This window comes from Pseudophryne corroboree, chromosome 2 (genome assembly GCF_028390025.1).
Source record: "Pseudophryne corroboree isolate aPseCor3 chromosome 2, aPseCor3.hap2, whole genome shotgun sequence".
Lineage (NCBI taxonomy): Eukaryota > Metazoa > Chordata > Amphibia > Anura > Myobatrachidae > Pseudophryne > Pseudophryne corroboree.
The window spans coordinates 138,441,636-138,461,737 of NC_086445.1; the positions used below are offsets into that span (position 1 = coordinate 138,441,636).

Genomic DNA, 20,102 nt, shown 5'->3' on the forward strand with positions numbered 1-20,102 from the left:
AATTGCAGGTTGATTTGCCGTACATTCTCCTGATTGTATTCATCAGTGAGAGGTACCTCTGCGTCTAACTTACAATCCGTTATGAATTTTGGGATGTCAATATTAGAGGGTAAACACACCCGTAGCACTGTTCGCCAATCTTTATTTGTGGGCTTGTGAGCGTTACCTAACTCTTTAATGAACTTCTGGCATCCGACTAGATCTTTTCTGGGATCGGGAAATTCTGACATAATTGACCTTAACTCTGCCCGGGACCAGGGACAATGCATGGCAATGTTCCTGATGGGAGTCACCCCCTGAGTGTCAATTTTCCCGTTGGGAACTGCAATCACCCTGACAGGATTTAATTCAACTACATAGTAACATAGTAACATAGTATCTGAGGTTGAAAAAAGACAATTGTCCATCGAGTTCAACCTATTTGTGGTCTCCTATGCATGATGATTTGACTAAAATTTCTGACTGATGCTGCTGTCAGCCGTTGCATTTTATCCCTATTTATAGTAACTATAATGCATGACTATGCACCACACCCCTGGATATCCTTATCCATTAGGAATTTATCTAACCCATTCTTAAAGGTGTTGACAGATTCCGCCATAACAACTCCCTCGGGCAGGGAATTCCAAACACGTATTGTCCTTACCGTGAAAAAGCCTTTACGCCGTATTGTGCGGAATCTCCTCTCCTCTAACCTGAGCGAGTGTCCACGAGTCCTCTGTGTTGATCTAACCAAAAACAGGTCCCGCGCAAGCTCTGTGTATTGTCCCCTTATATATTTGTAGATGTTGATCATATCCCCTCTTAGTCTCCGCTTTTCCAATGTAAACATGCCTAGTCTTTCAAGCCTTTCCTTGTATTCCATCGTCTCCATGCCCTTAATTAGTTTGGTCACCCTCCTCTGTACCTTTTCAAGCTCCAGGATATCCTTTTTGTAGTACGGTGCCCAGAATTGTACACAGTATTCAAGGTGTGGCCTCACTAGTGATTTATATAACGGGAGTATAATACTCTCGTCCCTAGCATCAATACCCCGTTTTATGCATGCTAATATCTTATTAGCCTTCTTTGCTGCAGTCCTACTTTGGGTACTACTGCTTAGCTTGCTATCTATGAGGACACCCAAGTCCTTTTCCAGTACAGAATCCCCTAATTTCTCTAACGTCCTAGTGGATGCTGGGGACTCCGTCAGGACCATGGGGAATAGCGGCTCCGCAGGAGACAGGGCACAAAAAGTAAGCTTTTAGGATCACATGGTGTGTACTGGCTCCTCCCCCTATGACCCTCCTCCAAGCCTCAGTTAGGTTTTTGTGCCCGTCCGAGCAGGGTGCAATCTAGGTGGCTCTCATAAAGAGCTGCTTAGAAAAAGTTTTTTAGGTTTCTTATTTTCAGTGAGTCCTGCTGGCAACAGGCTCACTGCTACGAGGGACTTAGGGGAGAGAAGTGAACTCACCTGCGTGCAGGATGGATTTGCTTCTTAGGCTACTGGACACCATTAGCTCCAGAGGGATCGAACACAGGCCCAGCCATGGAGTCCGGTCCCAGAGCCGTGCCGCCGACCCCCCTTGCAGATGCCGAAGTTGAAGAGGTCCAGAGGTCCGGAAACAGGCGGCAGAAGACTTTCAGTCTTCATAAGGTAGCGCACAGCACTACAGCTGTGCGCCATTGTTGTCGGCACACTTCACACCAGCGGTCACTGAGGGTGCAGGGCGCTGGGGGGGGCGCCCTGGGCAGCAATGTATAATACCTTTTTCTATGGCTAAAATACATCACATATAGCCCTTGAGGCTATATGGATGTATTTAACCCCTGCCATATATCGCAAACTCCGGGAGAAGAGCCCGCCGTTTTAGGGGGCGGGGCCTATTCTCCTCAGCACACAGCGCCATTTTCCTGCTCAGCTCCGCTGTGAGGAAGGCTCCCAGGACTCTCCCCTGCACTGCACTACAGAAACAGGGTAAAACAGAGAAGGGGGGCATATTTTGGCAATATTTTTATATATTAAGCGCATATAACAGAAACAACACCTTTTAGGGTTGTTTATATACATTTTTATAGCGCTTTGGTGTGTGCTGGCAAACTCTCCCTCTGTCTCCCCAAGGGGCTAGTGGGGTCCTGTCTTCGATAAGAGCATTCCCTGTGTGTCTGCTGTGTGTCGGTACGTGTGTGTCGACATGTATGAGGACGATGTTGGTGTGGAGGTGGAGCAATTGCCGGTAATGGTGATGTCACCCCCTAGGGAGTCGACACCGGAATGGATGGCTTTAATTATGGAATTACGTGATAATGTTAGCACGCTGCAAAAGTCAGTTGACGACATGAGACGGCCGGAAAACCAGTTAGTACCTGTCCAGGCGTCTCAGGCACCGTCAGGGGCTGTAAAACGTCCCTTACCTCAGTCAGTCGACACAGGTACCGACACAGATGAATCTAGTGTCGACGGTGAAGAAAGAAACGTATTTTCCAATAGGGCCACACGTTATATGATCACGGCAATGAAGGAGGCTTTGCATATCTCTGATACTGCAGGTACCTCAAAGGGGGGTATTACGGTATGTGGGGTGTGAAAAAACTACCTGTAGCTTTTCCAGAATCAGAGGAATTGAATGACGTGTGTGATGAAGCGTGGGTTAACCCCGATAGAAAACTGCTAATTTCAAAGAAGTTATTGGCATTATACCCTTTCCCACCAGAGGTTAGGGCGCGCTGGGAAACACCCCCTAGGGTGGATAAGGCGCTCACACGCTTATCAAAACAAGTGGCGTTACCGTCTCCTGATACGGCCGCCCTCAAGGATCCAGCTGATAGGAGGCTGGAAACTACCCTGAAGAGTATATACACACATACTGGTGTTATACTGCGACCAGCAATAGCCTCAGCCTGGATGTGCAGTGCTGGGGTGGTGTGGTCGGATTCCCTGACTGAAAATATTGATACCCTGGATAGGGACAGTATTTTATTGACTATAGAGCAATTAAAGGATGCTTTTCTTTATATGCGAGATGCTCAGAGGGATATTTGCACTCTGGCATCGAGAGTAAGTGCGATGTCCATATCTGCCAGAAGAAGTTTATGGACGCGACAGTGGTCAGGTGATGCGGATTCCAAACGGCATATGGAAGTATTGCCGTATAAAGGAGAGGAATTATTTGGGGTCGGTCTATCGGATCTGGTGGCCACGGCAACAGCCGGAAAATCCACTTTTTTTACCTCAGGTCACCTCCCAACAGAAAAAGACACCGTCTTTTCAGCCGCAGTCCTTTCGTTCCTATAAGAACAAGCGGGCAAAAGGACAGTCATATTTGCCCAGAGGCAAAGGAAGGGGTAAGAGGGTGCAGCAAGCAACTACTTCCCACGAACAGAAGCCCTCCCCGGCTTCTACAAAGCCCTCAGCATGACGCTGGGGCTGTGCAAGCGGACTCAGGGGCGGTGGGGGGTCGACTAAAGATTTTCAGCACACAGTGGGCGCGCTCACAGGTGGACCCTTGGATCCTGCAGGTAGTATCTCAGGGTTACAAGTTGGAATTCGAAAAGTCTCCCCCTCGCCGGTTCCTAAAGTCTGCTTTACCAACGTCTCCCTCAGAAAGGGCGACGGTATTGGAAGCCATTCACAAGCTGTATTCTCAGCAGGTGATAGTCAAGGTACCCCTCCTACAACAGGGAAAGGGGTATTATTCCACACTATTTGTGGTACCGAAGCCGGACGGTTCGGTAAGACCTATTCTAAATCTGAAATCCTTGAACCTGTACATACAGAAATTCAAGTTCAAGATGGAGTCACTCAGAGCAGTGATAGCGAATCTGGAAGAAGGGGTCTTCATGGTGTCCCTGGACATAAAAGATGCTTATCTGCATGTCCCAATTTACCCTTCACACCAAGGGTATCTCAGGTTCGTGATACAAAACTGTCATTATCAGTTTCAAACGCTGCCGTTTGGTTTGTCCACGGCACCTCGGGTCTTTACCAAGGTAATGGCCGAAATGATGGTTCTTCTACGAAGAAAAGGCGTATTAATTATCCCTTACTTGGACGATCTCCTGATAAGGGCAAGGTCCAGAGAACAGCTGGAAGTCGGAGTAGCACTAACCCAAGTAGTGCTTCAACAACACGGGTGGATTCTGAATCTTCCAAAATCTCAATTGACCCCGACGACACGTCTGCTGTTCCTGGGAATGATTCTGGACACTGTTCAGAAAAAGGTGTTTCTCCCGGAGGAGAAAGCAAGGGAGTTATCCGAACTTGTCAGGAACCTCCTAAAACCAGGAAATGTGTCAGTACATCAATGCACAAGAGTCCTGGGAAAGATGGTGGCTTCTTACGAAGCAATTCCATTCGGCAGATTCCACGCACGAATATTTCAGTGGGATCTGCTGGACAAATGGTCCGGATCGCATCTGCACATGCATCAGCGGATAACACTGTCACCAAGAACAAGGGTGTCTCTTCTGTGGTGGTTGCAGAGTGCCCATCTGTTAGAGGGCCGCAGATTCGGCATACAGGACTGGGTCCTGGTGACTACGGATGCCAGCCTACGAGGCTGGGGAGCAGTCACACAGGGAAGAAACTTCCAGGGCGTGTGGTCGAACCTGGAGACGTCTCTTCACATAAATATACTGTAGCTAAGAGCGATTTACAATGCTCTAAGCCTGGCAAAACCGCTGCTTCAGGGTCAGCCGGTGTTGATCCAGTCGGACAACATCACGGCAGTCGCCCACGTAAACAGACAGGGTGGCACGAGAAGCAGAAGAGCAATGACAGAAGCTGCAAGGATTCTTCGCTGGGCGGAAAATCATGTCATAGCACTGTCAGCAGTGTTCATTCCGGGAGTGGACAACTGGGAAGCAGACTTCCTCAGCAGACACGACCTCCACCCGGGAGAGTGGGGACTTCATCCAGAAGTCTTCCACATGATTGTGAACCGTTGGGAAAAACCAAAGGTGGACATGATGGCGTCCCGCCTCAACAAGAAACTGGACAGATATTGCGCCAGGTCAAGAGACCCTCAGGCAATAGCTGTGGACGCTCTGGTAACACCGTGGGTGTACCAGTCCGTGTATGTGTTTCCTCCTCTGCCTCTCATACCAAAGGTACTGAGAATTATACGGCTACGGGAAGTAAGAACAATACTCGTGGCTCCGGATTGGCCGATAAGGACTTGGTACCCGGAACTTCAAGAGATGCTCACGGAAGAGCCGTGGCCTCTACCGTTAAGAAGGGATCTGCTTCAGCAGGGACCTTGTATGTTCCAAGACTTACCGCGACTGCGTTTGACGGCATGGCGGTTGAACGCCGGATTCTAAAAGAAAAGGGCATTCCAGAGGAAGTTATTCCTACCTTGATTAAAGCCAGGAAGGAAGTGACCGCACAACATTATCACCGCATTTGGAGAAAATATGTTGCGTGGTGTGAGGCCAAGAAGGCCCCAACGGAGGAATTTCAATTGGGTCGATTCCTACATTTCCTGCAGGCAGGATTGTCTATGGGCCTCAAATTGGGGTCTATTAAGGTTCAAATTTCGGCCTTATCGATTTTCTTCCAGAAAGAATTGGCTTCAGTGCCTGAAGTACAAACCTTTGTCAAAGGTGTACTACATATACAGCCCCCAATTGTGCCTCCAGTGGCACCGTGGGATCTCAACGTAGTTTTGGATTTTCTCAAATCCCATTGGTTTGAGCCGCTCAAATCGGTAGATTTGAAGTATCTTACATGGAAAGTAACCATGCTACTGGCCCTGGCTTCAGCCAGGAGAGTATCAGAGTTGGCGGCTTTATCGTACAAAAGCCCATATCTGATTTTCCATTCGGACAGGGCAGAACTGCGGACGCGTCCTCAGTTTCTGCCTAAGGTGGTTTCGGCTTTTCACTTGAACCAGCCTATTGTGGTGCCTGCGGCTACTAGCGACTTGGAGGACTCCAAGTTGCTGGACGTTGTCAGAGCATTGAAAATATATATTTCAAGGACGGCTGGAGTCAGAAAATCTGACTCGCTGTTTATCCTGTATGCACCCAACAAGATGGGTGCTCCTGCGTCTAAGCAGACGATTGCTCGTTGGATCTGTAGCACAATCCAACTTGCACATTCTGTGGCAGGCCTGCCACAGCCTAAATCTGTAAATGCCCACTCCACAAGGAAGGTGGGCTCATCTTGGGCGGCTGCCCGAGGGGTCTCGGCATTACAACTTTGCCGAGCAGCTACGTGGTCAGGGGAGAACACGTTTGTAAAATTTTACAAATTTGATACTCTGGCTAAGGAGGACCTGGAGTTCTCTCATTCGGTGCTGCAGAGTCATCCGCACTCTCCCGCCCGTTTGGGAGCTTTGGTATAATCCCCATGGTCCTGACGGAGTCCCCAGCATCCACTAGGACGTTAGAGAAAATAAGAATTTACTTACCGATAATTCTATTTCTCATAGTCCGTAGTGGATGCTGGGCGCCCATCCCAAGTGCGGATTGTCTGCAATACTTGTACATAGTTATTGTTACAAAAATCGGGTTATTATTGTTGTGAGCCATCTTTTCAGAGGCTTCTTCGTTGTTATCATACTGTTAACTGGGTTCAAATTAGAGATGAGCGCCTGAAATTTTTCGGGTTTTGTGTTTTGGTTTTGGGTTCGGTTCCGCGGCCGTGTTTTGGGTTCGACCGCGTTTTGGCAAAACCTCACCGAATTTATTTTGTCGGATTCGGGTGTGTTTTGGATTCGGGTGTTTTTTTCAAAAAACCCTAAAAAACAGCTTAAATCATAGAATTTGGGGGTCATTTTGATCCCATATTATTATTAACCTCAAAAACCATAATTTCCACTCATTTTCAGTCTATTCTGAATACCTCACACCTCACAATATTATTTTTAGTCCTAAAATTTGCACCGAGGTCGCTGGATGACTAAGCTAAGCGACCCTAGTGGCCGACACAAACACCTGGCCCATCTAGGAGTGGCACTGCAGTGTCACGCAGGATGGCCCTTCCAAAAAACACTCCCCAAACAGCACATGACGCAAAGAAAAAAAGAGGTGCAATGAGGTAGCTGTGTGACTAAGCTCAGCGACCCAAGTGCCCGACACAAACACCTGGCCCATCTAGGAGTGGCACTGCAGTGTCACGCAGGATGTCCCTTCCAAAAAACCCTCCCCAAACAGCACATGACGCAAAGAAAAAAAGAGGCGCAATGAGGTAGCTGTGTGAGTAAGATTAGCGACCCTAGTGGCCGACACAAACACCGGGCCCATCTAGGAGTGGCACTGCAGTGTCACGCAGGATGTCCCTTCCAAAAAACCCTCCCCAAACAGCACATGACGCAAAGAAAAAGAAAAGAAAAAAGAGGTGCAAGATGGAATTGTCCTTGGGCCCTCCCACCCACCCTTATGTTGTATAAACAGGACATGCACACTTTAACCAACCCATCATTTCAGTGACAGGGTCTGCCACACGACTGTGACTGATATGACGGGTTGGTTTGGACCCCCACCAAAAAAGAAGCAATTAATCTCTCCTTGCACAAACTGGCTCTACAGAGGCAAGATGTCCACCTCATCATCATCCTCCGATATATCACCGTGTACATCCCCCTCCTCACAGATTATCAATTCGTCCCCACTGGAATCCACCATCTCAGCTCCCTGTGTACTTTGTGGAGGCAATTGCTGCTGGTCAATGTCTCCGCGGAGGAATTGATTATAATTCATTTTAATGAACATCATCTTCTCCACATTTTCTGGATGTAACCTCGTACGCCGATTGCTGACAAGGTGAGCGGCGGCACTAAACACTCTTTCGGAGTACACACTTGTGGGAGGGCAACTTAGGTAGAATAAAGCCAGTTTGTGCAAGGGCCTCCAAATTGCCTCTTTTTCCTGCCAGTATAAGTACGGACTGTCTGACGTGCCTACTTGGATGCGGTCACTCATATAATCCTCCACCATTCTTTCAATGTTGAGAGAATCATATGCAGTGACAGTAGACGACATGTCCGTAATCGTTGTCAGGTCCTTCAGTCCGGACCAGATGTCAGCATCAGCAGTCGCTCCAGACTGCCCTGCATCACCGCCAGCGGGTGGGCTCGGAATTCTGAGCCTTTTCCTCGCACCCCCAGTTGCGGGAGAATGTGAAGGAGGAGATGTTGACAGGTCGCGTTCCGCTTGACTTGACAATTTTGTCACCAGCAGGTCTTTGCACCCCAGCAGACTTGTGTCTGCCGGAAAGAGAGATCCAAGGTAGGTTTTAAATCTAGGATCGAGCACGGTGGCCAAAATGTAGTGCTCTGATTTCAACAGATTGACCACCCGTGAATCCTTGTTAAGCGAATTAAGGGCTGCATCCACAAGTCCCACATGCCTAGCGGAATCGCTCCCTTTTAGCTCCTTCTTCAATGCCTCCAGCTTCTTCTGCAAAAGCCTGATGAGGGGAATGACCTGACTCAGGCTGGCAGTGTCTGAACTGACTTCACGTGTGGCAAGTTCAAAGGGCATCAGAACCTTGCACAACGTTGAAATCATTCTCCACTGCACTTGAGACAGGTGCATTCCACCTCCTATATCGTGCTCAATTGTATAGGCTTGAATGGCCTTTTGCTGCTCCTCCAACCTCTGAAGCATATAGAGGGTTGAATTCCACCTCGTTACCACTTCTTGCTTCAGATGATGGCAGGGCAGGTTCAGTAGTTTTTGGTGGTGCTCCAGTCTTCTGTACGTGGTGCCTGTACGCCGAAAGTGTCCCGCAATTCTTCTGGCCACCGACAGCATCTCTTGCACGCCCCTGTCGTTTTTAAAAAAATTCTGCACCACCAAATTCAAGGTATGTGCAAAACATGGGACGTGCTGGAATTTGCCCATATTTAATGCACACACAATATTGCTGGCGTTGTCCGATGCCACAAATCCACAGGAGAGTCCAATTGGGGTAAGCCATTCTGCGATGATCTTCCTCAGTTGCCGTAAGAGGTTTTCAGCTGTGTGCGTATTCTGGAAAGCGGTGATACAAAGCGTAGCCTGCCTAGGAAAGAGTTGGCGTTTGCGAGATGCTGCTACTTGTGCCGCCGCTGCTGTTCTTGCGGCGGGAGTCCATACATCTACCCAGTGGGCTGTCAGTCATATAGTCCTGACCCTGCCCTGCTCCACTTGTCCACATGTCCGTGGTTAAGTGGACATTGGGTACAACTGCATTTTTTAGGACACTGGTGAGTCTTTTTCTGACGTCCGTGTACATTCTCGGTATCGCCTGCCTACAGAAGTGGAACCTAGATGGTATTTGGTAACGGGGGCACACTGCCTCAATAAATTGTCTAGTTCCCTGTGAACTAACGGCGGATACCGGACGCACGTCTAACACCAACATAGTTGTCAAGGACTCAGTTATCCGCTTTGCAACAGGATGACTGCTGTGATATTTCATCTTCCTCGCAAAGGACTGTTGGACAGTCAATTGCTTACTGGAAGTAGTACAAGTGGGCTTACGACTTCCCCTCTGGGATGACCATCGACTCCCAGCAGCAACAACAGCAGCGCCAGCAGCAGTAGGCGTTACACGCAAGGATGCATCGGAGGAATCCCAGGCAGGAGAGGACTCGTCAGAATTGCCAGTGACATGGCCTGCAGGACTATTGGCATTCCTGGGGAAGGAGGAAATTGACACTGAGGGAGTTGGTGGGGTGGTTTGCGTGAGCTTGGTTACAAGAGGAAGGGATTTACTGGTCAGTGGACTGCTTCCGCTGTCGGCCCAAGTTTTTGAACTTGTCACTGACTTATTATGAATGCGCTGCAGGTGACGTATAAGGGAGGATGTTCCGAGGTGGTTAACGTCCTTACCCCTACTTATTACAGCTTGACAAAGGGAACACACGGCTTGACACCTGTTGTCCGCATTTCTGGTGAAATACTTCCACACCGAAGAGCTGATTTTTTTGGTATTTTCACCAGGCATGTCAACGGCCCTATTCCTCCCACGGACAACAGGTGTCTCCCCGGGTGCCTGACTTAAACAAACCACCTCACCATCAGAATCCTCCTGGTCAATTTCCTCCCCAGCGCCAGCAACACCCATATCCTCCTCATCCTGGTGTACTTCAACACTGACATCTTCAATCTGACTATCAGGAACTGGACTGCGGGTGCTCCTTCCAGCACTTGCAGGGGGCGTGCAAATGGTGGAAGGCGCATGCTCTTCACGTCCAGTGTTGGGAAGGTCAGGCATCGCAACCGACACAATTGGACTCTCCTTGTGGATTTGGGATTTCGAAGAACGCACAGTTCTTTGCGGTGCTACTGCTTTTGCCAGCTTGAGTCTTTTCATTTTTCTAGCGAGAGGCTGAGTGCCTCCATCCTCATGTGAAGCTGAACCACTAGCCATGAACATAGGCCAGGGCCTCAGCCGTTCCTTGCCACTCCGTGTGGTAAATGGCATATTGGCAAGTTTACGCTTCTCCTCCGACAATTTTATTTTAGGTTTTGGAGTCCTTTTTTTACTGATATTTGGTGTTTTGGATTTGACATGCTCTGTACTATGACATTGGGCATCGGCCTTGGCAGACGACGTTGCTGGCATTTCATCGTCTCGGCCATGACTAGTGGCAGCAGCTTCAGCACGAGGTGGAAGTGGATCTTGATCTTTCCCTAATTTTGGAACCTCAACATTTTTGTTCTCCATATTTTAATAGGCACAACTAAAAGGCACCTCAGGTAAACAATGGAGATGGATGGATACTAGTATACAATTATGGATGGACTGCCGAGTGCCGACACAGAGGTAGCTACAGCCGTGGACTACCGTACTGTACTGTGTCTGCTGCTAATATAGACTGGTTGATAAAGAGATGTAGTAGTAGTATGTATGTATAAAGAAGAAAGAAAAAAAAACCACGGGTAGGTGGTATACAATTATGGACGGACTGCCGAGTGCCGACACAGAGGTAGCTACAGCCGTGGACTACCGTACTGTACTGTGTCTGCTGCTAATATAGACTGGTTGATAAAGAGATGTAGTAGTAGTATGTATGTATAAAGAAGAAAGAAAAAAAAACCACGGGTAGGTGGTATACAATTATGGACGGACTGCCCAGTGCCGACACAGAGGTAGCTACAGCCGTGGACTACCGTACTGTACTGTGTCTGCTGCTAATATAGACTGGTTGATAAAGAGATGTAGTAGTAGTAGTATGTATGTATAAAGAAGAAAGAAAAAAAAACCACGGGTAGGTGGTATACAATTATGGACGGACTGCCCAGTGCCGACACAGAGGTAGCTACAGCCGTGGACTACCGTACTGTACTGTGTCTGCTGCTAATATAGACTGGTTGATAAAGAGATGTAGTAGTAGTAGTATGTATGTATAAAGAAGAAAGAAAAAAAAACCACGGGTAGGTGGTATACAATTATGGACGGACTGCCCAGTGCCGACACAGAGGTAGCTACAGCTGTGGACTACCGTACTGTACTGTGTCTGCTGCTAATATAGACTGGTTGATAAAGAGATGTAGTAGTAGTATGTATGTATAAAGAAGAAAGAAAAAAAAACCACGGGTAGGTGGTATACAATTATGGACGGACTGCCCAGTGCCGACACAGAGGTAGCTACAGCCATGGACTACCGTACTGTACTGTGTCTGCTGCTAATATAGACTGGTTGATAAAGAGATGTAGTAGTAGTAGTATGTATGTATAAAGAAGAAAGAAAAAAAAACCACGGGTAGGTGGTATACAATTATGGACGGACTGCCCAGTGCCGACACAGAGGTAGCTACAGCCGTGGACTACCGTACTGTACTGTGTCTGCTGCTAATATAGACTGGTTGATAAAGAGATGTAGTAGTAGTATGTATGTATAAAGAAGAAAGAAAGAAAAACCACGGGTAGGTGGTATACAATTATGGACGGACTGCCCAGTGCCGACACAGAGGTAGCTACAGCCGTGGACTACCGTACTGTACTGTGTCTGCTGCTAATATAGACTGGTTGATAAAGAGATGCAGTAGTAGTAGTATGTATGTATAAAGAAGAAAGAAAAAAAAACCACGGGTAGGTGGTATACAATTATGGACGGACTGCCGAGTGCCGACACAGAGGTAGCTACAGCCGTGGACTACCGTACTGTACTGTGTCTGCTGCTAATATAGACTGGTTGATAAAGAGATGTAGTAGTAGTATGTATGTATAAAGAAGAAAGAAAAAAAAACCACGGGTAGGTGGTATACAATTATGGACGGACTGCCGAGTGCCGACACAGAGGTAGCTACAGCCGTGAACTACCGTACTGTGTCTGCTGCGACTGGATGATAAATAATGATATAAAAAATATATATATATCACTACTGCAGCCGGACAGGTATATATTATATAATGACGGACCTGCTGGACACTGTCTGTCAGCAGAATGAGTTTTTTATAGAATAAAAAAAAAAACACCACACAAGTGAAGTCACACGACGAGTGTTTAACTTTTTCAGGCAATCACAATATAGTATACTATACTACTAACTATACTGGTGGTCAGTGTGGTCAGGTCACTGGTCAGTCACACTGGCAGTGGCACTCCTGCAGCAAAAGTGTGCACTGTTTAATTTTAATAATAATATGTACTCCTGGCTCCTGCTATAACCTATAACTGGCACTGCAGTGCTCCCCAGTCTCCCCCACAATTATAAGATGTGTGAGCTGAGCACAGTCAGATACGAGTGTTTAACTTTTTCAGGCAATCACAATATAGTATACTATACTACTAACTATACTGGTGGTCAGTGTGGTCAGGTCACTGGTCAGTCACACTGGCAGTGGCACTCCTGCAGCAAAAGTGTGCACTGTTTAATTTTAATAATAATATGTACTCCTGGCTCCTGCTATAACCTATAACTGGCACTGCAGTGCTCCCCAGTCTCCCCCACAATTATAAGATGTGTGAGCTGAGCACAGTCAGATATATACATAGATGATGCAGCACACTGGGCTGAGCAGTGCACACAGATATGGTATGTGACTGAGTCACTGTGTATCGTTTTTTTCAGGCAGAGAACGGATATATTAAATAAAACTGCACTGTCTGGTGGTCACTGTGGTCAGTCACTAGTAAACTCTGCACTCTCTACAGTTCTACAGTACTCCTAAGCTCCAGTAAATCAGGTCAATCTCTCTCTCTCTTCTAATCTAAATGGAGAGGACGCCAGCCACGTCCTCTCCCTATCAATCTCAATGCACGTGTGAAAATGGCGGCGACGCGCGGCTCCTTATATAGAATCCGAGTCTCGCGAGAATCCGACAGCGTCATGATGACGTTCGGGCGCGCTCGGGTTAACCGAGCAAGGCGGGAAGATCCGAGTCGCTCGGACCCGTGAAAAAAAACATGAAGTTCGTGCGGGTTCGGATTCAGAGAAACCGAACCCGCTCATCTCTAGTTCAAATCACAAGTTGTACGGTGTGATTGGTGTGGCTGGTATGAGTCTTACCCGGGATTCAAGATCCTTCCTTATTGTGTACGCTCGTCCGGGCACAGTACCTAACTGAGGCTTGGAGGAGGGTCATAGGGGGAGGAGCCAGTACACACCATGTGATCCTAAAAGCTTACTTTTTGTGCCCTGTCTCCTGCGGAGCCGCTATTCCCCATGGTCCTGACGGAGTCCCCAGCATCCACTACGGACTATGAGAAATAGAATTATCGGTAAGTAAATTCTTATTTTTACCCCATTTAGTAGTTAGGTGTAATTTTTGTTCTTGTTACCACAGTGCATTACCTTACACTTGTCTGTGTTGAAGCGCATTCTCCATTTGGCTGCCCATGCTTCTAATTTAACTAAGTCGTTCTGAAGAGACTCGGCATCCTCCTCTGTATTTATAGCCTTACACAATTTGGTATCATCTGCAAAAATTGACACCATGCTCTCTAGACCTTCTGTTAGGTCGTTAATGAAAATATTGAACAATAGCGGTCCTAATACTGAGCCTTGCGGCACACCACTTAGCACTTCAGTCCAAGTTGAAAAAGATCCATTAACCGCAACGCGCTGCTCCCTATTATCTAACCAGGAGCTATGCAGAGCTATTGTCTCTGCATAGTGTATGGTGCCGTACTAACCTGTGGACACGACGTCACTTATCCCTCCGCTAGGGGGCCTTGCTACAACTCTTGGTGGTTGGGCCGTGCCTACCTGGGTGTCCTGTTTGGTGGCTGCTAGAGAGAGTGCCGATATCGTGCTTGGCTCATCTTCCTGCTCACAGTCCTGAGGAAAATTTATAACGGGATACAACTGGCAAGGGTTAAGGTTAGGGTTAACACATTTATCTATCATTTTCCTATCTTTTACCGATGCACCATTGCTTGTAGCCAATTTCTCCCCATCAATATATGGTGGTGGTGGTGGTGCTCTTGCAATTGCTTTCCCGCTAGATTTGGAACTTGCTGTGCAAGCCAGTTCCTTTTGCATCTCCCCCTCTTGCTGCCACAGGCTTAAACAATTAGTATGTCTGACCCTTTGTTTACTGGATTTAATCAGACATACTTTAATCCTTATGTTCTGTAACACTTCTGATTCAAAGCTACCGACCTTTGGGAATGGGGCTCTATCTTCCGCAGTCATACGTACCCACTCATTGCAAAAAGCCTCCGTGTGTGAACCATATTTTTCACACATAATAAACCTTGCTAACCCTTTCGGCCGCAATTCTGACCTTCTCGGTCCCAACTCTTCTGCCTGAACCCTAGCTACCAAACGCCCACTGCTTGTGCAATTGGATCCCATCGCAGACTTTTTGCCAATAAACGCAATCCCCAATGCACACCGCAAATAGACGGTGAAGACACCTAGCGCTTTCACTCGCTCCTTCTCCGCTGACGTATCACGACTCACTCCAATAGTGAACGCCGCGTACTCAGTGAGGCCCTAACTGGCTTCTATTCACTGGAAGTTTTTAGGAGTAACTTACCTGTTCCAGCGAATATCCGCCGCTGAAGATTTTCCTGAGAGAGACCAGCGAAAACTTCCCTTTTTGACTTTTTTCTAAATCACGCTTGCGTATGCTCTACACAGCGATAATGATACCGCGATTTTACGCAAAAGCTCGTAAAAGGGGTATCAAGTTGCGCTATGCATCGCACCCACAAACATGCGGTCCAATCGCACAGCGTATAGGTACTTGTTACCTGTCCGCCCTACGACCACTGGAATCGAATCACAAGCTGCAAAACCTCAGCCGGAGCGTAATACAAAACCTTTACACTTCAATTCACAATTTCTATACTTCTGCACAATGCACAATCCTATATTACGCTCCTCTACAAATCTCCTCACAATTTGCGCATTACCTTTACCTTTATTAACGTGAGTCAGTCGCCTCACGCCACCAAGTCTCCACTCACATGGTGTACCCATGGGACCCAAATTTCCGGGGTTCAAATCCTCTCACTCCACTTTCACTCACTCAAATACACCTTATTTTTCTTTTCTGTACAGAAAATCTTTTACTCCCTCAGTAGCTTTTTTCCAGAGGTGTTCACGGTTTTTAAACTAAATTTTAGAGTAACCTGCTTTTGAAACCGGATAGTTATGTGCTATTGTATTAAATGTCTACTATCCCACCTTAATTGAACAAATATTGTGTGCTTTGTACTTAGCGTCCGTATTCCTACGCAACCTTGCGTAAACACGCGACCAGCTTGCCTTTTACACTACGAGCGCTCTCCTGTACTTTGTCCGGACCACGTGTACAAACGTGCGTCCGCAATAAAACAAATCACACAATCTCTATAAATGTGAGCAATACAAACTATAATTACTCACTTAATACACCCCACACTTGTTCCGTATAACCCTTTATGACTGGGCCAGAACTGTGTTTTGTGTTTTCTTATAATTACTCCCTTAAATACATTTATTTCAAATTTATCTATATAGCAAACAAATGTATCCGATTTCACACAGGTTTAAGAATGATTACTACCCTATGGCAACAATGTACGGGAGAGTCTGCAAACTATTGGTACGCTTTGTGTACGCTCTTGGCTCCAAAATTACACAGACTTTTAAATAGCTTTTTTCCTGTTTACCTCCGGGCTCTGTCAGCACCTCTATAGACCAGACAGAGCAAACGCAATCTAACAGCACACAAATAGGGTTTTTAGAACATCCAACAGCCAGGAAAAGGTTTAACGTAGATATCTTTCCACCCTTTGCTGATAGATAAAAGTCTGCTATGACCTGCTAGCCTTTGAGTATGTGAAAAAACCGAATCGAGCTCCCAATTGTAAATGTTGGTTTACTTACAGGACTAAAAGCAACACTTTAAAAAGATATTCAATACACTTTAAATGGAGCCGCTGCGGCCGCTGTAATCAATCCTTAGCCTACGTACTTTTTACCCAGTTTGCGTACAAAGCCCCGTATCGTGTACGCACTTTGCGTACAAACGCTGCGATGGTCATACAAAGTACACGCGGTGCGTACACACACAAAGACACGCCGTGAGCACTTTGCAGCTACACATGTGACTGGATTTCACTTATATAACACTAGCAGGGAAAGAGAGACATGACACCAATTTGTATTTCAAAGACTATGTTGGGATCTGACCAACCAACGGTTCTTTACTAGCAGGGGGTTACAATAACAACAATACAATACAAAACAAAAAGAAAATGGCTACAGTCAATGGTACATACATTTTGGTTTCGCCTGCACTTCCCGGTCCGGTCCTCAATCATCAAGATTGATGATCTTCAGAGATTGAGAGAGTGACCTGGCCTGCAGCTGGCTATTTATACATTTGTCCAAAACCTAACACAATGGGAACTGTAATCTCTTTATCCATTGGACACAGGGATGGTCATTTACAGTACAGAAGAGGTCATAGGTCAGTTTGAATAGGTGGGCGATGTCTGTTCCAGGTGCACTTGCAGATTGTCTCCTGTGGGTTCCCGCCGCATATCAAGTGTACAATAAATACAGTTAATATTTATATTCTGCTCCTGCGCATAACAGGTGCAAACAAACACCGGAATATTGCTCTTAAAATACCCTACAGCTGGATACCAAACACCTCCTTATAACCTAGTTCTGTCCCTTCCTGTCCTGTAAAGGTGAATCCCTTTGTTCTTATACCATTTAAACATGTGTAACTCACTGGTGTGGTGCAGGGAGACTATGTGTACATTGTGCACTATTTGGATTAAATATGTAATTTGTTTTTATGGCTTTTCCATGCGATTACAAACACTACCGTAATTACTCATACCACGCGCTAATACGCAGGACCGCGGGAGCGACCACACACAAATTGGGAATATGCGCACGCACGGCAGAGCAAGTACGCGCACAGAGGCCATCTGTGTGTAGTTTGTACGTGATGTGTGTACTGCAATATTTTTCGACTTCGACACAATGTATCTCCGTCTCCTCGGGCACAGTTTCCTAGACTGAGTCTGGTAGAGGGGCATAGAGGGGAGGAGCCAGCACACACTATAAAGATTTAAAGTGCCAAGGCTCCAATGGGACCCATCTATACCCCATGGTACTAAGACCATCCCAGTATCCCCTACGGACTACGAGAAAAGGAATTACCGGTAGGTATCAAATTCCTATTTTTGATATCTTTACATATGAAACATAGTTTGTGTTCATTGTACCATCTGAAAACAAAGCTATCTCAGTAGGCACTCCATTTTTTTAATTTTTTTTTGGGAGCATTTCGGATTTTTTAAGATTTAGAATATGGTATACTCAACCGGTGTATTCATAAGTACATATATATATATATATACATGTACGTAAGGGAGAATTTAATTTGACCCGTTAATTTAATGGATGTGAAAAAGGGTGGTAGCCTCAGGCAATTAAAGCCCCTTTTTCTCCCCTGGTAAATGAACTGTTTTCGGGCGTTAGCAAATAGAATCTGGGATAAGTTTTTATCGGGGATTTGTTTTTGGGTCTGCCGTTAACTGCAGCCGGCTGACTAATTGGATAGTCCCAGGGGATCAATTAATCTGTGGTAAATTCAGCGGCTAATTGAATCTTCCCCCCAAGTGTAAACGTGACAGATTATATAATAAAAAGTATCCGTCTCATTGTATTTTCAGATATGATCCTGGAAGATCCGTTTCCACCAGAAGAAAATACAAACGATGCTACAGCACCAGTCTGGCCTCCAGAGTCATGAAGTAAAACTAAGAACTGTCACAACATAAGTTGTTCAATATTTGGACCTGAATAAAAGTAAATGTCCCCAAAAAACGTAAAGTTGCTCCTAAACAAAATGTACTTGGAATGTGCATCATGGACACCGCTAGAGATGTTGGGGTATAAACCCATTTTCCATTTAACTGCAAAATTAAAATGTACACTGATATTTTCCTGTCGAAGCTTCATAAATGACCCTGGAGAATACCACTGGATATGACTTAAGAAACTATATTTTATCCATTGTTTTAATATACTGGATTTCACTTACGGCATTTTTCTGAGGTTAAGCTAAAATGCCCCTATACCATCAGATATAGGAAGAAAAGTCCCTTCTGAATCTTGTCCGGTGTTATGTAAGAAAGGCCCGGCAAGATAGAACATTTATTCTTTATCTCCTGTCACTATTATTTTGGGCCACTTTATCAATTTCTTAAACCTCAATTGCATGGTTCTGTGGTTGGCAGTCATTGGGTCTGAGGCGTGTGCAAGTTTGCAGGCAGCCGCATCTAGCCACTTTTAGCACACTGCACAGACATCACAGGCTACAAAGCATCTTTCTGTACTTACAGCAATTCTGACCCATAAGAATTCCCTCCGAGAACCAAGTGGGCGTTACTGGGTATGGACTGCGCAGTGACAAGGCTTTTACTCATAAGAGAAACATTCTGTGGTTGTTGTGGCTGTGTAGCCAGGGTTCTTGCAGACGTAGAACTGGGGCGGTGCATTCATTTACAAGGCGAAACCATCAACCCAAAATCCGACCCATAGTTTTATTTGGAGCAGGAACTGTTATTGGTGAAAACTGTTTTGTTCTGTATAAATGTAAACATCACGACTAGCAAGTATTTCTGCTGTCAACCTGCACATTGATTAGTACTGTATGTGCAATGAAATCATGTATGTAAACTGACAATACAAACACCAATAGAGCGCTTATAGGGGCAAATTCAGTAAGGATCGCAAGTCACAATTCGTACAGAATTTTTGTGGGGGTGGCGTGGGCGCATGCGCAGCGGGCCCTACTGCGCATGCGTCTGCATTTTCTGCGGGGGCCGCAGAAAATGCGATCGCCTCTGCCTGTCAATCAGGCAGAGGCGGGCGGCAACGCTCTGTTTTCAGGGAGGAAAATGAGCGTTGCGGGGCAACCCTAATGGTGGGTTGTGCGGTGCGAACGGGGGAGTGTCAGGGGCGTGGTCGTGGAGGCTGCATGATGTCACACGCAGCCGTCGCGACAGGGAAAATGGCACCGGGACTCCTGCGGCCGCAGCTAAGCTGCTCAGGCAGGAGTCAACCTTAGTTTCTGCTAACAAGCAGAAATTTGCGTGGTGAACACAATTTCTGCTTGTAGCAGGAGGGGGGAGGCGCCGGTCAAGCATGCTGGGCGGCCCCCAGCATGGGTGCAAAAGGATAGCAGAATTTGCTATCCTTACTGAATTAGCCCCATAGTGTAGTCGTTTCAGTAGGCTGTTAAAAACATATAATGGTATAAAATATGCTTTAACTTTCTTGCAAATAAAATTATCTGATCATAATTTGCAGAGGTGGGATGTCCTGAAATTTAACACACTCGAGACGTCACCTAGAAGTATACCCTCATACCCAACAAAGAAGGTCAAAGGTCATTCATTGCATAATGTTTACACTTCCTACACATGCTAAGGAGGACATAATATATATGGATTTCCCCGTGTCTGACAAATCCCTGATGAAATCTAAGTATTGATGAAATGCATTGCATTGCATTTAGGGAGGCCGATACTCGGGACTGAAAAATAGTCAATCCCGGGATTGGCTTTTCCATATGTGGCCGCTCCCTTGCCCCACCCGCTCGCCCCGCACACATAACTCACCATACATCGTTGGCAGGCGGGTGGTAAATATCCTCTTCTCTCTCTCGGCGGGTGACGGCGCAGTGTGACCTGTGACTGCACGTCACACTTCACGGGGGTGCT

The 20,102-nt window shown here is 46.4% G+C and overlaps 1 protein-coding gene across 1 annotated transcript in view; it reads left to right on the top strand.

Annotated features, from left to right (window-relative positions):
• The window catches only part of MEDAG (mesenteric estrogen dependent adipogenesis), a 116,912-nt gene extending 97,230 nt beyond the window's left edge, over nt 1-19,682 (top strand). Inside the window, exon 5 of the mRNA XM_063951754.1 lies at nt 18,048-19,682. Within this exon, the coding sequence (XP_063807824.1) occupies nt 18,048-18,127 (80 nt within the window). The 3' untranslated portion in view covers nt 18,128-19,682. The remainder of the gene's footprint in view (nt 1-18,047) is intronic.
• The last annotated feature ends 420 nt before the right edge of the window (nt 19,683-20,102 follow it).